Raw genomic sequence first — 21,240 nt, 5'->3', positions numbered from 1 at the left:
GCAGACGGTTGGAATGGCATAAAAACATAGAACCTGTTTGAATCATCTGCATATCTGTCAGAAACAAACAAAATAAAAATAAAAAACAGACCGACCCTGGGAACTAAATGAAATTAAAATAATGAAAAGTATCAGCTTTATAACTTGAAATGTAGAATTCCAGGAATGCGATCCAATATTCTGCTGTAAATCTCTGATCATATCAAGGCAGTCAGTTCGAGATGAGCTGCTTTGTCTAAATAAGTGGTCCGCTGAGCGTTCCAGGGTCAATCTCCCCTCTGACTGTCAGTGATCTAATAAAACAACAGAAAACCACCACACGGACCTTCTTTCAGAACCAAACCCACTGCTCTACAGTCCTATCACACCCCCAGGTCACTCAGCAAAGGACAGCCAGACGATGGAGCTGCAACATTACCAATCCTGTTGTTGCTGGGGTACCAGGCCCCTGTCCACAGCATCGATGCCAGAGTTCAGTCTGCAGCAAGATCAGCTTGTTCCCAGTGAGAGTTGGACTCTGCCAAGACTGCCCTTTGTCACCAACTCAGTTCCTAACATTTATGGGCAGGATTTCTAGGCACAGCCTGTTGAGGGGATCCGTTTTGATGGACATAATGAAAACGAGGTACTGACGGGCCAAAAATAACTCTTTAGTGACTAAATTTAAGACATAAGGGGGTTTCGTAAATGAGAACGAATGAAAATTATGCTCAAAATGAAAATGCCAGCCTGTTTTACAAAATCTTCAAAGTAACAACGCTGCTGCTGCTGCAGTCTCCTAGTCAGCAGGACCCAGCATGCATTAAGAAGAGCTCTGCCCAGTCGCGGAAATGTGCATCACTCAACACAGCCACCGCCTGGTTAGAAATATGAGGGATCATGAGGTTACTTTTGAATGTATTTGTAATACAGGGTTTCTGCAGAAATCAGCAAAACAAATTTAATGCTTTTTAATGCCATTTTAATGCCATTTTTAACCTTTTTAATGCCATAAACAAACACACGTGAGAATCCACGGATATATATGTACATAAAAAAATCCTCTGAGAACTCAATGTATTATAATGTACCCTGAGATAAACAACAAAAAAAAAACGTATGCCTGGAACATAGCACATACATAGTTGCATGGAATGTTACATGTTATTGAACATGCTACAGCATTTCTTTCACACACACAACAGGATTAATGCATGTGCCTTAGCTCACTAGTTTTTGATTCCAGCTCTGACTCAACATTTGTCAGTTCACTGCATTTGTCCTTGTATCTCTTCCTTAGAGTATTCGATTTTGTTATCATTTGAGCCATGAGCGTGCTCGGTTTGTTTTCTGCCTGTTCAGCTAGTTGATCAGCATCTTTCTGAAGGCTGACACACACCACCCTTAATATCTCCTTTTTCTTTTTCAGCTGTTCTAGCTCATCTTCCAATGCTTTTCTCTTAAGTCCACGCATGGCACCCTCTCTCTTTAACATACTCTCTTTAAGTTTTGGCCATACTTCAATAGCTCTCTCTCCAACAGGAAGATTTTCCACCCATTTGTGTCCACAGAATGGGAGTGGAAAAAGAGATGAGCCTGTAAGTTTTGTAAAATCTTCTCTTCTTGCAGGGACATTGTGAAAAAGAAAGTGCATTGCTCTTAACAGTTTCTCAATATTCCATGTAGAGAAGCCAGTCTTGAATGAATTGTGCAGAGTGTGCAGTCCACAGCTTCCAACATTAATTAATTGGCGGCCTCCATGTAGTTCAGCATGCTCTTGCTGGAAATCATTTAAAAACTTCAAGTTCACATTTGGCCCATCCATACTGATGGATAGGAGGTTCTTCATGTCTAGCAGACACACACAATCCTATGAATACAATAAAATAAATTTTATTATTTGATATGAAAAAGAAAACCTGAAAACACCAACACCAACACCAACATGTTAGATTTGAAATGTGCTTATAGTAATTTCAAAATAAGCTTATTAAAACTATCTAAAAGCAAAAAAACTCAACAAAATGAACACATCTTGTCTCTTTAATTCATCTGAATACCACTTCATAAACAAAAAGTACAAACATACTCACTTTGAAATGGTGCAGCAAATCTTTAGCCTTTGAATGGCCCATAAACTGTGATCCAAGATAACGTGACTGGACAGCACCAGCCTCCCAAAATCGAATATGGACCTCTAGTTGTTTATTTTTTGTGGACTGGTTGAAGCTTTCATCAAACATCAGCACAAATGGTCCAGCGTTGTTAGCTGCAGAAATCAGTTCTTTTTTGACATGTGGGGCGAGTCCAAACTTTAAAACGTAGCTCGTCTTGTCCTTTCCACAGGTGAAAGATTTAGCTATTTCAGTATCCGAAAACATTGCCTGGAACAACTCCGAAACACCTTCATTGGATGCGTAGGAGTGGTGCTGCACGGCAGTGTACAGACACCAGAGCACCTCTGCCTGAAGTACCGCAGGTGATCCAAACAATTTTTGAAGCGTGCTTGATGTTCCGACGGCAGGGTTCGCAGCTGCAGTTGTGCTGCTTGTTGTGGTCGTGGTAGTTGCAGAAGATGTCGCGTTGCTAGTTACAGAAAAGTAACTAGTCACGGTTAGCTGCTGTCTGCCTTTTACGGCTGCTTTGTGGTTGTCCGACTGCATGTGCGATTTCACAGCGTTCACACCCATTGTACCAAGTTTAATACAACCAGCTCAGTGGCCTAATGGTAGAGTGTTCGTCCTGAGACTGGGAGATCAGGGTTCGATTCCTGGTCGGGTCATACCAAAGACTTTGAAAAAATGGGACCCAATGCCTCCCTGCTTGACACTCAGCATTAAGGGGTTGGATTGGGGGGTTAATCCACCAAATGGTTCCCGAGCGCGGCTTGTCTGCAGCTCACCGCTCCCCCAGGGGATGGGTCAAATGCGGAGAACAAATTTCGCACACACACCTGTGTGTGTGACAACTAATGGAACTTTAACTTTAAATTTTTTTTTTTTTTTACAAACAGTACAAAATCCTTCTCCATCTTGACCATTAACGGGCTGCAGCCATACCTTGAATTTATCGTTTTCCAACCACTTTTGCTGGAATTTGCATTTCCCCATTTTCCAAACGTTTACTCCTCACGATCCAGCTTCTTGTCCAACATCCGGTTTTACGACAATTCAACAAGAAACCGGTCGGAACAGAAGTAATAATCGAAATGGTTCCGCCAGCGTATTGACTCAAACATACGTTTCATACAATTTCACAACAAATCACAATAAAGACAAAAAAATTAAAATTATTTAAGAATATTTCTTGAAAAAATTTAATGCCACTGACAATCTAATTTAATGCTTTTTAATGCCATTTAAGGCCTTAATTTTAGAAAATTTCATTTAATGACTTTTAATGCTTTTTAATGCCCCGCATAAACCCTGTAATATTAACATGTTTCTTATCTGTGTGATTCCTAAATAAGTCATGATTTTGGGCTGATCAAAGAAAGAAATTAAATATTTTTTAACATTTTATGTGAACACATTTTAAAGCTAAACAATTTCCAGCTGCTCCATCCTGCTGTTTGAAAGTGGAATTACAACCGTCAACCCTAAACCTGCAGCAACCTGCTGTAGCTAGCGCCAACAACAAGCTAACGCTAACATGAGCCTGGTTGTACTGAACAAGCCAGTAAAAATATCCACACTGTTGGTCGAAAATATTCTTACTTACAAGTCCAGTAGCAACAAAGCCAGGTCGCCATCAGTCTGTGATTGTATAGTCGCCTTGAGCTCCCGTCAATGTTCACTCAGGTTTTAGTAAGTAAGTAAGTAAGTTTATTTATAGAGCGCCTTTCACAGATAAAAATCACAAAGCGCTGTACAACATGATAAAGATCAGAGCAAATACCTCTAATCAATAAAAACATCAGAAAAACAATAGCAGTGATAAAGTAGAAAATAAAATCATGAGTATAAACAAAGTGAAGGTGTGAACAAGAACAAAACCATCTTTTAGAAACATTAATGGAGGGAACGCCTGGATGAAAAGGTGAGTTTTTAGATGATTTTTAAAGACCTCTACAGTGTTAGAGAGACGGAGATTTGAAGGTAGACTGTTCCAAAGTCTGGGTGCAATAGTCTGAAAGGCCCTGTCCCCTTTGGTTTTCAGTCTGGTTCGAGGAACAGCCAAGAGGTTTTCAGATGTGGATCTAAGGTTCCGAGAGGTGGTGTGTGGGGATAAAAGCTCAGATAGGTAGCTTGGAGCCTGGTTGTTAAGAGCCCTATAGGTCAGGACTAAAACTTTAAACTGTATTCTATATTCTACCGGGAGCCAGTGGAGGGACTGTAAAACTGGAGTGATGTGAGCTTGTCTGCTGGATTTGGTTAGGAGTCTGGCTGCTGCATTTTGGGTGGCTTGATGGCGTGAGAGGGAGGTTCTAGGTAGGACGATCTAGGAAGGTAGAAGATGGTGACGAGGAATTAATGAACTGACGTGGGGGCGGTGAACAGCTGAGCGGATCTTCGGGAAGTCCCGCTGTCATGCCAAGAAGAGTCGAGCTGCAGATTCACGGGTCTCCAGGCCTGAAGCCATAAGCAGTCCTCACATCTTCCTCATTCCTCACTGGCCATGATGAGCTTGGTGTAAACATCCGCTCCTTTAGCTACCGATCAGCTGATGACAGCTTCAACACACCGCGCTGCTGAATTATAGTAACACGCATTTTCCTATCGGTAACAAAAACGGAGTTATGACAAAAGAAGACAGTACTTAATTAGATTACTTGTGACTGAAAAAACTAACTTCTGTTAGTAACGCTGTTATTCCCATCAAAGCGTGAAAGTAAATTGATTTTGATGCTGTGACAATGAAACACAAGTCATTGCCTTTGTGCTGAAGATGTGATAACGATGTTGCTGGTTCTGTTAGAATACCCGTTTCATTTCCACCCAACACTTAAGCAGTGAATATTTCAGATTTAAAACACTCAAACTTTTGAAAAAAAAAAATTAAGACTTAGTGGAACCTAGATCAGATAAAATAGGGAAAATCAATGTTTAAAAATGACTAAAACATCTCAAAGTTTGCCTGAAATGAGTTTGGCGTGAACGGAGCCTCAGAGTCTGACTGATCTGGGCGAAGGAGGTCAGGTCGTGAGAGGAAACCTCTAGTCTTTTGTTGAGTGTTACAGTGGGAGCATGTCTCCGTGCTAAACAGACTGATTAAAGAGACCAACCGATGATCTGACAAGCAGACACCCTGCAGGTTTACAGGTTTTACTCACAGTGTAGCGTGGACACACTCACAGATGACTGTGACAAAGTGCTCATTGTTCAGTCAGTCTGCCTGCATGCTGCGAGGTCAGAGGTCGCGATCTGCTCTGCCTGAGGTTAATCCATACAGACACCACATAAAACAACCTGCAGTCTGCTCCTATTGGACTCACTGTGAATGTAGTGATTATTCCAGCAGACAGGAGTCACATGGGCAGAGGAAGGTGACTTCACCTGCATCATAATGTTGTTGTTGTTCCTCCTTTAGAATTAACACATCCACAGTAGAGCTGAACGAGTCTAGGAAGTTATTTACTTCATGATTTTCTTCAAATCAGGTACATTGTTCATGATGTACAGCAATATTTACAAACATGACAGGAAATGACATCATACCATGGAAACATTAAAGCCATTAATCCAATAATAAGAAGGATGAAAAGTAAAAGCTCTCTAATGTTCTAAAGAACAAGAAACAAGCATGCAGAGTTTTACCAAGGAGGGACCTCTGGGGTGTTTTCATCACAAAAACACAGCTAGAACTACAAACATGGACACGCTATACAAACTTATTTTGGTTTGATACCTCTGAAAGTTTTTTATTGTTTTTGAAAGGAAAGAAGTCGTGCTGAGTCAGTAAAATGTTATTACATTATAATCCCCTACTGCTGTTGCAGGAAACCAGCAAATCAGCCTCTTTGTCCCTCCCCCTCACACATGAGCCCCCTAACCAGCATCACAGCCCAGCCGCTGCCGCAGCCATGACACTTTCAGGTCAGCCGGTATATAAACGTTTTAGCAGCACATTGATTGTGACACTCACTGTGTGTAATAGAAATTAAATAAGTCAATAAATCTCAATATTTATTGATCTTCAAATATAAAACAAAGTCAACAATAAATAAACAGTGTGTTGGGGTCCTTCAGGTCCTTTCTTCAGCCTAGTAGTTTAGTTTAGTTTTATTTGTCATATGCAAGTTAGCACAGGGTCAACATTGCAATGAAATGTGTTTGACGAGCAGCGGTCTCTCAGCAGCATAATACAACAGAAAAAAGAAGAAGGTATAATACAGTAAAAGCAAAATATAACAGAGTCATGTTAAAAGTAAAAGCTTACTAAATAGATAAGTAAGTATAGATGACTAAATATAAATATATCTAAAAAAAAGTGAGTAGTAACATTAAAATGAAGTAACCAGTGCAGATTAAATTTTACTTGTGGAGCTGCAGGGTAACATCTGTATCCTGTGTTGTGTGTGTTTAAGTGTGTGTTTAAGTGTAATGGTTGAGGTGTCGTATGGCTTGGTGGTAGAAACTGTTTTTAAGTTTCGTAGTCCAAGCAGGCAGACTCCTGTAGTAGTGGTGGCAGTTGGCCATATAGGTGCCAGATATTTTATTTTTTCCCATCGGCTTTTAAAAATAATTATGGCCGATGGTCGATATAGAAAAAAAAAAAAAAATATATATATATATATATATATATATATATATATATATATATATATATATATATATATATATATATATATATATATATATCGGTTAGTCTCTACTCTAAAACCACATTTTAGGGTGCTCCACATTGTGTGGACCAGCAAAATGTCCCCACAATGTGGAAATGTCCACACAGCAAAAGCTAAAGACAAAATGGGTCCACTCAAACACATAAAGAAAAGTGCGCGCGCGCGCGCACACACACACACACACACACACACACACACACACACACACACAAATGCATGTGAGACTCAAGTAAAGCTGAAAAGCAGATTTCCACTCGATCGCCATCCAAATCTCAGAGTCAGAGGTCACCTCTCAGATTGAAATGAGAGCTCAACCCTGTTACCGACAATGAACACACTCAGAAAGTGTGTGCCAGGATGTATTTTTGGGATAATCATTTACAAAGCATGACATTTACAGTTCTGATGACTGACGTAATGCTGGTAGTTAGTGGGTAACCCTACCTCTCTACAGGCAACATAGCGGTAGCAGGTAAGGAAAAAACTTACTTAGGAAATGAGAGTGAACTCACCCAAACGAGTACACCTGACTGGGTTTCTTCATGGTGACCCAGGAGCTGATGAGACAGGTGATCAGACTGCAGGTGAAGGACGAAGATAGAAGAAAGACGGACAAAGGGAAGGGTGATGGCAGGGAAAGAGGAGGAGGAGTGATTGATGGAGGGATGGAAGGAGACAGGCAAGAGACGAGCAAATAAGAAGAGTCAGTGAACGACAAGTGGCAGAGGAAAGAGTGGAAACAGCACAGAGGTCAACTAAAGTTCAGAGTTCATGATACTGGAAAACACTGGGCTATCTGAAAACAAAACTGAACAAGGGTGGAACTAAACTCACCTGAAGAGGTCGAAGATGGTGAGATATGTGTAGGCAGTTAAAGCTGAAACGAAACAGACACAAACCAAAGTCAACAGAAAAGTAACACATGCTAGAAGCTTGTGTTGTTTTCTGGAGGAACATCTTTATTTACAAGCAATGTAAAAATGTTTAGCAAAAAAAAGGTGTGATTATTTTAAAGGTCAATGATGTTTTTCTCATTAAGCAGAGTCTTATCTGAATCATGTCAGAAGCCAGTCTACACATTTCAATTTTGTGTGTTTAAAACTGATTCTAGCCATTCAGCCTACAGTTTCTACAATAGAATAGACTTTATTGATCCCACAGTGGGGGGATGATGTTCAGTGGGGGAGCTTAAACTGCCTTTAAAGTTTATTCCTTGGCAGGGGTGAAGTGATGCACCTCTCAAAAAATAAAATAAAATATATACACCAGAGATCCATCTGACCCCAAGGTTGGTTTATGCTTGACGCGTCCGCGAGGTCCGCATGGCTCCGCGCAGCGAAATTGCATCATTTTAACAACCACGCCCCTCCACCGCGCCTCCGCACGGCCCAAACTTTCCGCAACGCGCACCTAGGAAATTTTCTAACCACGCGGACGGTCAGACGAGGAAAAACATGGCGGACCGGCAAGAACTAGTATGGCAGAGGTTCGTAAATACAGACATTTGTATGATTCAGCTCTCAGAGATCACCGTGATCAACATGTTGTTAATAATTCTTGGAGAGAAATAGCTCGCACTGTCTGAAAAGACGAGGACGCTGTTAAAAATGCTGGAATGCCATGTTGTAAACAACAGTAATTTCTACTTCTACTATGGTGTAGTGTTGGATGCATGCTGTAGAGCTCCATGCTGCCCCGTTCAGTTTGGGAGAATATTGGCTCACCGCAGAGACAAGCCGCACGAACCATAAACGCTGCGAGTTGTGAGGCGCGTTCCATCCGCGAGCCGCATCACCAAGCGGAAAGTGAATGTGTCAAGCATAAACCAAGCTTAACAATGTGGGAGGGTTAAGCCTAGGGCACACTGGGGCCAGACGCACCACACTGTCATTTTAAATAGAAGCAATTATAGTCCCGCGTCCCAGAAGCGCCGCGGTGCTGAAGATAGGCGCCAGTTCTAGTGCCGCGGCTGCTTACAACATTGTGGAGTACTTTACAACAGACGTTATAACGCAGAGCAGCTTTAAGACACAAACTCAGCCGCAGTTTTGATAACTTTAGAGTACTATTCATCTTAAAATATTCTAATAAATAGCATGCTTACTCATTTTTTATGAATTAGAGTCTCAAAACAGGACGGCAAGTCTGACCACGTATAAACAATTGAGTAACTTCCCGCTTCCTGTTCTCAAGTCTCACAAGATGTTGTGACTATCGCACAACTTTCCAAGAAGCGCTCTGCGGCGTGGCCTGAGTGACCACTTGACTTCTGAAAACCACGGCGTGTCTGTCTCCGGGGTGACCCAGGCTTTAAAAGAATGATTTGAAGAACAATAAGCAGGTTAATGAGATTGTAACCAATGTTTGCTGAGATCAAGCTACTTGTATCACAAATACTGTTCATCACAGCTGAAACAAATATTTATGTAATTCTATTTAATTGATTATAAATAAAATGTTCCAATTCATTTTTTTTAAATAAGTGCGTTTTCACTTTTGACAAAAGAGAAACCAGAGAAAACACCAAAACAATTTCTAATTGTGGGAATATTATAAACTCAAGCCGATGGACGAGACAGCTAGGTTAGCACAAAGCTAGCGTATCACAACGCTAGCATTATACTAGGCTAGCATAGTGCTAAGCTAGCGTTTCACAACAGCATGACTTCCACAACCCATAATCTCAGCAAAAGGCATCCAGGAGCTTCATGCGTGGGCTTCAGATCCAAGACAAGGTGTGTTTTCTGGAAACATTTCACTGTCATCGCTAAAATCCAACAACCTCATACAAGTTTTAGTTTTCAGTCATCTTTGTTTGGAAAGATGCAGTTTTATCATATCTGAAAGGAACAACAACAGTGATCAAACCTTTGTTTGTTGTTATTGAAATAATGACCAATGTCAGCTGATAAGTTATCCTGCCTGACCACATCATGAGCTAGACATCAATGTAGAAAATATTGGTTGGTCCAGAAAATTACCCTGTGCTCTCATGATGGTGTTATTCTGGTTAGCTAATAGCAACACAAATAGTACACAAATGCTGGCGGGAGTGAAGCAGACGCAACTGAAATAGGATTTGCCAGATGGCCAAAGGAATGGACAACAACATTGGTACATGGCTGATTAGATATGTACTGACTGTTTGATGGTGTTACATGTGTTACTTTGTGGTGACCATGTGATCAAAAGACCGCTTCAGTGGTCTCGTCACTTACGTAAGGTAAGTGTCAAGCCCAAAAAAAAAAAAGTCGGTTTACTATTCATTTGGTTGGGAACGGGCCATGTGGCCTAAAATCAATGTTGTGATATATTTTGAAGTGCATGCGGTAATGATGTTGCTTGAAATAAAGATAATAATGACACAAGTTAGAAAAGCTCAGATGTTAAAACTGACAAGTTGGTGCCATAAAAGTGTCTGTGTGCAGCAACCCCCACAAACAGCTCCCCCCCCCCCCCCCCCCCCCCCCCCCCAGACACAAATAATTCTATTCTAGTGACTGTTGTCATACTTTCTTCACAAAGCTACAGATGAATGGGTGAGGCTTTTTTTGAATCAGTAACAGCTGTCACCGACTTTACTAGAATGCATCCTAGAGATGTTTCTGGCAGGAAATTGAATTTGTCATCAAGTTATTCAGTCAGGAAGCTTTTGCTGAGTCAGCACTTGGAGAACAGCCAGCAGAGCAGGTAAGCTGAAGGTTCAGTAAGTAAACCAATCAGCCAGCCAGCCAACAAGACAACAAATTAATCAGTTCGTTAACTGGCCCAATACTGAGAAAGACCTGGCTTAAATACAGCAAACCCGCCTGTCCATCTGTCTGTCTCCCTCCACTAGCGTCCGTCTTTTTGTTTGTCTGTCGGTCCTAAAGCCTGCCAACCAGCTTTCTGTAATCAGGCTGTGCTGCGGGGGAAGAGGGGGCAGGATTAGAGCGGCTTTGTGCTGAGAGGAACATTTTGTTTCCCCACTTCCAGAGTCCATGTTGGCCAACCTGACGCCCTGTGATGCTCCTGACAGAGAGGCCCGCAGCAAAGACCCACAAACCAAACAGGAGTAGTGGGTCGACATGAGGAGGAGGACAGATGGATGGATAGAACATCGAGGTAGATAGATGTACGCAGAGAAAGGTGAGGAGGCAGGAGGCAGGATGATGGACATGTGGATGGACAGAAGGACAGAGGAAAAGTGAAAGAGGGACAAGGAGGGTGAGAATAGCGTTGGCAGACTGAAACGGAAAATATCCAGGAAAAAGAATCCCCTCACAGACATCAGTAAGAGAAACCTGTTGGATGGTTAGTTTTCCACCATTCCTCACCAGCATGTAGCAACAAGAAGAGAAAGGTGTGCACCATAGGCTCACTCACGGATGATAGAAGACCGTAGAGGTCACAAACTTGACTCTTCCGTGTAGCTCCAACAGGACTTTATTTGGTCTCCAAGTCCTCCCAAAGTTGTCCCGCGTTTGTCCACATTCAGAATGTCAGACGCTAAACTGAGACGTGTCCCCGACACCTGCGACCACTCTGATTGTTGTCAGACAACATTGGTCTCAACTGTTTAGAAGTGATTTAACAAAAGAGCACACCACACACCAAAACATATGCCTGATGTTTGCAGACCTTTTAAAAAATCCCAAAAGAACGTGGTTTGTATTGTGCATTAAAACCTCAGTGACAAACTGGTTTTTGCTGTATTTCACGTTTAAGTTTATTTGAAAAAGCGGAAAAAGGAACTGATCCACATGATACCAAGACTGATTTCTGGGTCCTGTGCACCTCTGACCCACCCATACGATTTGCTAATGTGTGAAATATTTCACAATAAATATATGTTTGCAGACGAAAACTAAACAAAAGTAAACAATATATATCTTGGTTGAAGACTATAACGATGATAAAATTGACAAATAAAAAATAGACAATCATGTAAATCCAATCAGAAGCAGGGCAATTAACTGGTGTGGCCGTAAACCCACCACTGACTGTTTGCTCTGATGTTTCATTTCCACAAGTAACACCAGCCTGGAGAAGTTCTGCTGTGTGGTGAAGTTGCTAATGCTAACAGTTAGCTTCTACTAGCAGAAATGTTCTCTGCTGTTTCCTGGACACTAAACCAACAACAGCCTTCCCAGTCGAGAGTAAAGATGGGTGAGTCCATGATTGTTAAGTGACAGTGACATAGATCTGTCAGGATTTTCTAATCCTAGAATCTCACAGTCTATTTTCTATCAGAAGCTACTGCAGAAGACAGGTGTAGGAGACTATTTTCATGTTCAGCCTGCATGAAAAACTGCAAGAGTGAGCGGAAACAAAAAAGAAAAACAAGCAAAAAACAATTTCTCAGTGAACTTGGTCTTTAAATTAAAACATTTTTAGAGATGTAGCATAAAATCAGCTGGAATCAACAAGCAGAGTGGTGGTGGTCACCTATCACCTGTTGGATAAGGTAACTCTGAAGCTAACAGGACATTAGCAGGTGTTCAGCCATTTGTTATGTTGGATTGTAGACGTTAGACAATTTTATTGGAGGATACTAACTGGATGCTTGATGGATATAAAAAAATTAATAATAACATTTTTGTTTGAGCACCAGGCTCCAAAACAAAATCAGTGCATTTTTAAATATGAAGGATACATTTTCAAGGTTTTACCAGCAAATATATTGTTCTAACTTTCCTCAACAGCTGGATTGTTTTACAGCTTTTGATTGTTCTAAGTCTGTTCCTTTTGCTGCATCTGCGTGTTATTTTGATATGTTGGGGCTCATTACTGCACAGGGATCAATGAGAGTTGATGTCATTGTGTTGTGTTGAATTAAAGGCTGCAGACAATAAAAGCAATAATAATACAAACGCTGACATCACAGTGACCCTGAAACCGGCCCGAGCCAATCAATAGATGAGCTGAAATTTCCCCTCGCTGTGCTTGGATAGGTTTACATGTACACTGACACACACACACACACACACACACACACACACAACCCAGTTCAGTTTCTTCATATGTATCCAGCTTACAAACACTGACACCCAGAGGACGAGTCGATGTGACACCGAAGCAACAACCGGAAAAACATCATTCATCTACAACTCACACCCTAAAAATAACACCAGAAAGAAAACTCACACTTTACCACACACACTAACGCACACGCACATGCACACACACACACAGACGCACACATGCATGGCCTGAGCCCAACACACCGAACAGAAATCAGAATTTAAAACTCTAATCACCAAAATGAAAAGTTTTGAAGCTCCTTTCATCAGGACCATTTTCTGTTTCATCAGCATCATTTTGTCCTTTTCCAACTATTTCTTCCAAATTTTACTTCCTGAGAATAAACAATAAAAGATGGATTCAAGGAAGGAAGGAAGGAAGGAAAGAAAGAAAGAAAGAAAGAAAGAAAGAAAGAAAGAAAGAAAGAAAGAAAGAAAGAAAGAAAGAAAGAAAGAAAGAAAGAAAGAAAGAAAGAAAGAAAGAAAGAAAAAGAAAGAAAGAAAGAAAGAAAGAAAGAAAGAAAGAAAGAAAGAAAGAAAGAAAGAAAGAAAGAAAGAAAGAAAGAAAGAAAGAAAGAAAGAAAGAAAGAAAGAAAGAAAGAAAGAAAGAAAGAAAGAAAGAAAGAAAGAAAGAAAGAAAGAAAGAAAGAAAGAAAGAAAGGAAGGAAGGAAGGAAGGAAGGAAGGAAGGAAGGAAGGAAGGAAGGAAGGAAGGAAGGAAGGAAGGAAGGAAGGAAGGAAGGAAGGAAGGAAGGAAGGAAAGAAAGAAAGAAAGAAAGAAAGAAAGAAAGAAAGAAAGAAAGAAAGAAAGAAAGAAAGAAAGAAAGAAAGGAAGGAAGGAAGGAAGGAAGGAAGGAAGGAAGGAAAGAAAGAAAGAAAGAAAGAAAGAAAGAAAGAAAGAAGAAAGGAAGAAAGGAAGGAAGGAAGGAAGGAAGGAAGGAAGGAAGGAAGGAAGGAAGGAAGGAAGGAAAGAAAGAAAGAAAGAAAGGAAGGAAGGAAGGAAGGAAGGAAGGAAGGAAAGAAAGAAAGAAAGAAAGAAAGGAAGGAAGGAAGGAAGGAAGGAAGGAAGGAAGGAAGGAAGGAAGGAAGGAAAGAAAGAAAGAAAGAAAGAAAGAAAGAAAGAAAGAAGGAAGAAAGGAAGAAAGGAAGGAAGAAAGGAAGGAAGGAAGGAAGGAACGTGGAGGATGAGAGACAAACAAGAGGAGAAACACAAGTAGGAGGATGAATATTTAATGCTGTCTGCACATGAGCAGCCCAAACACAGTCAGGACACACACAGGCTGGAGAACACAGCAGAACCAACACAAACCACAGAAATGGGTTCCCAACCAAAGACCTCAAATGAAGACTTAGTAAGGTAAGTAAGTAAGTGTTTATTTATAGAGCGCCTTTCACAGATATAAATCACAAAGCGCTGTACAAAATGATAAAGATCAGAGCAAATACCTCTAACCAATAAAAACATCAGAAAAACAATAGCAGTGATAAACGTAGAAAATAAAATCATGAGTATAAACAAAGTGAAGGTGTGAACCCGAACAAAGCCATCTTTTTGAAACATTTAGGGAGGGAACGCCTGGATGAAAAGGTGAGTTTTTAGATGATTTTTAAAGACCTCTACAGTGTTAGAGAGACGGAGATTTGAAGGTAGACTGTTCCAAAGTCTGGGTGCAATAGTCTGAAAGGCCCTGTCCCCTTTGGTTTTCAGTCTGGTTCTAGGAGCAGCCAGGAGGTTTTCAGATGTGGATCTAAGGTTCAGAGAGGTGGTGTGTGGGGATAAAAGCTCAGATAGGTAGCTTGGAGCCTGGTTGTTAAGAGCTCTATAGGTCAGGACTAAAACTTTAAACTGTATTCTATATTCTACCGGGAGCCAGTGGAGGGACTGTAAAATTGGGGTGATGTGAGCTCGTCTGCTGGATTTGGTTAGGAGTCTGGCTGCTGCATTTTGGACGGCTTGAAGGCGTGAGAGGGAGGTTTTGCTGAGACCAGTAAAAAGAGCGTTACAGTAGTCGAAGCATGATGACACAAAGGCATGGGTGATCTTTTCCAGATCTGCAGTAGAAACCAGTTTACGGACTTTTGAAATGTTTCTCAGTTGAAAGAAACAAGAGCGGGAGATGGTTTTGACATGTGAGTCTAAACTTAAGGCTGGATCAAAAATAACTCCTAGGTTTCTAATGTTGGCCTTGGCTGATGGGCAAAAAGAGGCAATTTCTTGCTCGATTTTTGGCTGAAGTTCCGGGGGTGCAGAGATCAGGGTCTCTGTCTTGTTAGCATTGAGGACAAGAAAGTTGCTGGACAGCCAGTTACTGATCTGGGTCAGGCAGAGTACAAGTGTGGCCAGCCTGTCCAACTGGTGTGGCATAAAGGGCATATAGAGCTGTATATCATCAGCGTAGATGTGGTAGGAGATGTCTGGGAAAGACTGAATGATGCCAGCTAGGGGAAGAATATGGAATGCGAATAGTAGAGGCCCTAGAACTGAACCTTGTGGGACCACGCATGTTAGAGAGGCAGTGTCTGAAGAGAAGGTTTCGGACTTCACTGTGAATGTTCTGTTGGTGAGATAAGAAGAGAGCCAGTCTAGAGCAGAACCTGAAATCCCAGCCAGGGCCGTTGACCTGTTTAGTAGAACGTTGTGGTCTACAGTGTCAAAAGCTGCACTGAGGTCAAACAGGACCATGACAGAGCATTTCCCTGCATCAGCAGCCATCAGAAGGTCATTATGCACCCTTACTAGAGCAGTCTCAGTTGAGTGCTGCTTCAGAAAGCCAGATTGGAAGGGGTCAGAGATCTTTGACTTAGAAAACCAGGATCTGAGTTGGGTTTCAACAACCTTCTCAAGTACTTTGCTGATGAATCTGGTGTGAGGAAGAAAATCAGACCCTGAAAGTTTAAAGGAGGAACTGGGAAAACTTTATCCAACAGGAACAAAGAGGTCCTCCTCAGTGATTTATCCACAAAACCCGTCTCTAAAAACACGCCCAATACCAAACTCAGGGCAGGAGGGAGGTGGTGGTCGGAGGGACTGGTGGCACCTGTGCTCGGCAGCCTCGCCTCTGTCAGTGTGCCCCAGGACAGCTGTGGTTACATTGTAGCTCATCAGCATCAGTGTGTGAATGTGTGTGAATGGATGAATAGGAATAGAACAGGGGCTAGTATCGAGCCTTGTGGAAGGTCCGCTGACATACAGAGGGGCTCAGACTGCTCATCATGAATACGGACAGATGGTGAACGGTTAGACAGATATGATTTTATCCATTTTATTGCCCAATCTAGTAGATTGAAAGATCGTAATTTAGCCAGTAAGATCTGATGTTTTACTGTATCAAATGCTTTTCTAAGATCATCGAAGCTTGCCTCAGCTACATTATTTTTATCAAGTAATGATTTGATTTTGTCACTAAAGAAGCAGTTGGCAGACGGTTGAGTGGTTCGGTCGAAATCCAAATTAGATATAGATTGGATAATAGAGCCAACCTTTGAGCATGTTGTAGCTTTCACAAATGACCTTTCCTTACTGGAGCTAACACGGTTAGCCGTGCTACTCTCCTCCTCATAGTTTTCATGATGTAACGTAGTGTTGCTCCGTTAGTTAGAAATGCTGACAATTTACTGCAGCTGTAAACCCAAGTATCTGTAACCATTAAGACAATGAAGTTAAACAAAACACAGCTAACCATGGAATAGCACAAACGCTACGGAGTAAAAGTTCGGCAGACGCATTTGTTTATATTTGGCCGCTGGGTGGGGGGAGGGGGTGCTGCACACAGACAGCTGGTGTGATCAGCTCTGAAAAGTGTTGATCACAATTTGCAGATCACGTTTATTTTTTACGGAGATCGGCCGCGGATTCCTCTTCCGGTCGGCATTCTAGGAATCGAAACTAGGAATCGAAATAAAAACTTTGAACGATTCCGGGAAAAACTAACGGTTGATCCCAGTTCCAATCGATGCTCGATGCCCAACCCTATGAACGAACCACCGGTTCAGATAGGTGAATCTCTCCATCCCTAGTGAGGACAAGGCTTCACGCCCACTCAACGCGCAGTCCTGCTCTGGTCTTTCCTTTAACTGCTGGACCATTTGTTTGGTCTCCGCTCTGTGTGCATCAGCTGAGAGCTTCTGGGGGAGTCAATCACCCTTATGGGGGAGACACCCCCCCCCCCCCCCCCCCCATAATTTTAACACTAAACAGCCCTCAAAAATGTGATAATCTGAACATGAAGATGTATCACTGCATCAGCAGCCTGTTGGAGAGACAACACTCATGACTCTAGAAATGCACTAGGCACCACACCGAATCACTCAGAGGGCCACTAAATGGCTCCGGGTCCACACTTTGGTCACTCCTCCTTTAAGGATTTTCTCTACGCTGCATCAGAGCTGTTGACCTTGGAAGAGGTTCCCAGTTCAGAGAACCTTAAACCAGAACCTTTTACGCATCAAGTGGCTTAAATCATCACCATGATCAGAGAAAATGATGCTGATGAGGTCTGGATCCATCTGAGCAGCTAAATAAATGATGCTTTAGAGTTTTCAGACACAATAAAAATCTTGAAGATGTTTTTTGTTGCATCCTGCTGTTAAACAACCTGAGACACAAATCCAGAACAGCCAGACGGAGCTTCAGGAGGTGGAAGTGCAAACCACAGCAAACTGAAGCTCTGTGTCACTGGTTCCGGTTAACAGTAAGCTGAGACCCTCCACACACACACACACACACACACACACACACACACACACACACACACACACACACACACACACACACACACACACACACACACACACACAAACCGGGTCGTGCTATCGGGTCAGCTCTTGTGATGTGCAGATGTAAACTAAAAGCTTCTATTGAACGACTCATCTGCTGCGGTGAATGAGGATCCCTGGAGACGAGGAGGCAGAAGGGCGATGAAGAGGAGGCGCAGCACTGAAACAGCTGATTATTCTTACAAATTTAGTAAAAAAAATAATGAAACTGGTCCTACGGTTCTGACACCTGACACACACACACACACACACACACACACACACACACACACACACGTGTCGATATGAAACCAGACCGAAGCTCTGCTGGATTCATTTATGTGGTGAAACAGAAACTCTGACCTGCATCTGGGATTAAAGAGGCAGCTGGCAGTGACACGTTAGACCAGATCGGCCTGCCGTCCACTCCTCAGAGGGGTGACCTGCACCCCCCCCCCCCAAGCTCCCCACAAATGTAACATCAGACCCAACAACCATCGTCACACCAAGTACTGGTTTGGTCGGGAGACTCGTATCGACCCGAGCAGGAAATCTGGAAGGCTGGAGACGTTTTAGGGTAGAAACTGCCTGTGAGCGGTCTTGCAGCTAAACCAGGAGGTGTGTGTAGGTGTGTTTGCCAATCACAAAAACAAAATAACATGCTGGAGAATGATGTTCATGCTATAATCAAGTTCATCAGGCTAATACTAACTTCATTATACCTGAGCCAGCACACATGGCCCAAAGAAATGTGTTGTAGAGAAGTTTGAAAAGATTTGCATCAATATGAGTTTCATTTATTGTTCCATTCTCTACTGGAAACCAACGGGAACATGTTGGTTTTATTAGTTTTGAGATCAGAGAAAAAAAACACAGAAGTCCTTGTTCTTCATTATTCCAGTTATGGCCCAAATTAGATTTTAATGTTTCATGGATGCTGCAGTTACCACCAGAATGTGTGTCCCTGCATCGGCATGCAGGTCCAGTCGACCGCACCTCCATTCCAGTTAAGCAGATGCAGAACTGTGTTAAGTGAAAAACGAGAGACGACCTTATCCTGAGTTTGTGGGTGATCGTTTACTGTTCTCCAGCGAGTCACACACCATTCTATAACCAACCGATTCCCTAACGAGAGGTAATCCAAACCAGGTTCTCTAAAAGTGTTGTATAAAAACGCTGCTGCTCAGCGCCATAAACGTCTGTCTGCTGGAGTCCATCAGCCCGACGCCTGTCCACCTGAGCCCAGCACATAAAATATCAAAATCACGTTCGCTCCTATCAAAGGCGTTGAACTGAAAAAAGAAATGAACAAATGAATGATGAGCAGATTTACATGAACCACAACCCTGGTTTAAATGTTTACATGAAACTCCTCTAATGTTGTTTTACCCTGCTCAGGTTCTCTCTCCTGAGTTTGTTTTGATGCAAACATCAAGTCTCTGTAGAAAATGCCAGAAAGTCTGATGCTGATGTTGCTGTTGTCTGTTGTTAGGTGACCAAAGCCTGCTGGTTGGGCAGCACACCAGGGTAAAGACCAAAGGTCTGCTGTGGCCCCCAGACTCTGGAACTCCCCCCCCCCCCCCCTGAGCCTGAGACCAGTGGACTCAGAGGTCTCCTTTAAAAAGCAGCTGAAACTCACCTGTTCAAGCTGGTTTTTGTGGGACCTTTATCACCCTCTCCTGGTTCTGCTCATTCTACCAGCTCCACCTTTCACGAGATCCACTGAGCTCCTTCTTTATTTATTTATTTTTTTCTCATTTTAACCATATTTAATTTTTTTAAAACATTTTTAAAATTGAGATGTTTTGTTCTTGTGAAGCACCTCGTGAATTTTAACTTGAGAGGCTATATAAAGATCTTTTTCTTTCTTTTTACATTTTAATCTGATCAGAACATTTTACTTTGGTAAAAGAAGAATGGTTGTGGTAATGTGGTCTATAATGCTTCTGTCCTGTGAGAAGCTGCAGTGGGAGGTACAGCTCTATATGTTCTACTTCTATGTGCAGTCACATGATCAGCCAACACCAGTGACCTACTTCCACTGGAAACCATGTCTCCCATCACTCAGTCCAATCGTGTTCCTGCAAATGTTTTCCTTCACAAATATTTTTAGGTAAATGTTTCATTCAAGAAAAGTGAAAGTTTCGTGTAGCTTAAGACTTCTTTATGTATCTGACAGGAGCTGTTTATAAAAAGCATGAACATATTTAATCATAATAATTTACACTTCATCTCACATTAACACATTTTTCTCCTAAATGTGTGAATTTAGCATCTTTGTTGTTGTTAAATAAAGCTCATTTGTGTTTTGGGAAAATGCCAACATGAAGATTCATCTCCACCTAAAGAGTTATAAACAAACCCTGATTCTATTTATTAATTACAAAAGTAGTTTTATAAAGGTGGGATGGTCTGATCAGACATCACTGACGTCTTCAGGAGAACGAGTGGTATCGAGTGCAAAGCAGATGTGGTTGTTTAAAGAAGAACACACACACATAGTCGCAGTGTGTGTGTGTGCGTACTAAAGGCCCCCATGGGATGGAAAGCTTCACCAGCTGTGTTCTGACACACAAGAACACTCTGGGCCTGGGGACAACACACACACACACACACAGAGTGAGAGTGAGAGTGAGAGTGAGAGAGAGAGAGAGAGAGAGAGAGAGAGAGAGAGAGAGAGAGAGAGAGAGAGATGTGTGTGCACTGAACCATCTCTGGATGACAAACAAACTAATGGATATGCAAACAAACACGGCAGCAGCGCTAAACATGATGGTCTGATGTTCCTGATCCAGAGTCCATGTGAGCAAAATGTCACCAATAAACAGACTAAACACACACACACGCATGCACACGTGCATGCGCACACACACACACACACACACACACACACACACACACACACACACACACACACACACACGCACACACACACACACAGGTTCAGTATAAGGAGGAGAATCAGAGGAGCAGTGAGCAGGAGGAGGAGGAGCTCATTCCACTGTGGAACAGACACTTGACCTGGTTTCTGGGACAAAAACAGCCTGAGAAACACTCCTACTGGGAAGGAATCAGATAAAAGATTTAAAACGGGAGGCCAAGAAGAACCACACTGCAGACGGGCGCTAAGAGAAGGTCTACCTGGAGAGGTGAAAAGGAACTTTTTGGGGGTGAAGAATAAACTTCTGCGTTTTTGCATCTCAAATAAAAAGAACAAAAAAGGTAAAATAACACAACTGTAAAGACATGGGAGTTCCACCCGTCCACACTGTCCTCTGTTCTACTTTACATCTCAAGAGCAGAAACACTTCCATACTTGGCTAGCTGCCATGTAGTAGATTTAAAATATAACATTCATGGGGTGGTTATGGTCAAATTCAGGGTCTGCATCCCTCCCAGGCTGCATTTTGATGCAATCTGCTGGGTTCCATAGGAAACTTTTTACTGATTGGCTTAATGAATTGACCTGTATTGGGATGTCTACTATGTAAAGTGCCTTGAGACGACTCTTGTCGTGATTTGGCGCTATATAAATAAACTTGAATTAAATAGAATTGAATTTTAAGGTTGATTACTTCACAGTGAAGCAACACGGCTGTCCACATAATTTCCTTGCATTTGAAGGATGGGACTGGTGTTTCTGTACTGGCCCACCACATCTCAGCATTTACTTTTCTTCTCATGATGACAGACAAAGGGGGAGAGGACAGTCCACAAATTA

The 21,240-nt window shown here is 42.0% G+C and overlaps 1 protein-coding gene across 1 annotated transcript in view; it reads right to left on the bottom strand.

Annotated features, from left to right (window-relative positions):
- The window catches only part of slc30a6 (solute carrier family 30 member 6), a 158,357-nt gene that overhangs the window by 69,115 nt on the left and 68,002 nt on the right, over window positions 1-21,240 (bottom strand). The window contains exons 5-6 of the mRNA XM_054738519.2: window positions 7,598-7,640; window positions 7,276-7,341 (exon numbers count right to left, since the gene is read on the bottom strand). Coding sequence (XP_054594494.2) covers window positions 7,276-7,341; window positions 7,598-7,640 — 109 coding nt within the window. The remainder of the gene's footprint in view (window positions 1-7,275; window positions 7,342-7,597; window positions 7,641-21,240) is intronic.

The sequence above is a fragment of the Nothobranchius furzeri genome, chromosome 12, assembly GCF_043380555.1.
Source record: "Nothobranchius furzeri strain GRZ-AD chromosome 12, NfurGRZ-RIMD1, whole genome shotgun sequence".
Classification (NCBI taxonomy): Eukaryota; Metazoa; Chordata; class Actinopteri; order Cyprinodontiformes; family Nothobranchiidae; genus Nothobranchius; species Nothobranchius furzeri.
The sequence above is the reverse complement of the archived record's forward strand: the minus strand, read 5'-3'. Positions and strand labels throughout refer to the sequence as shown.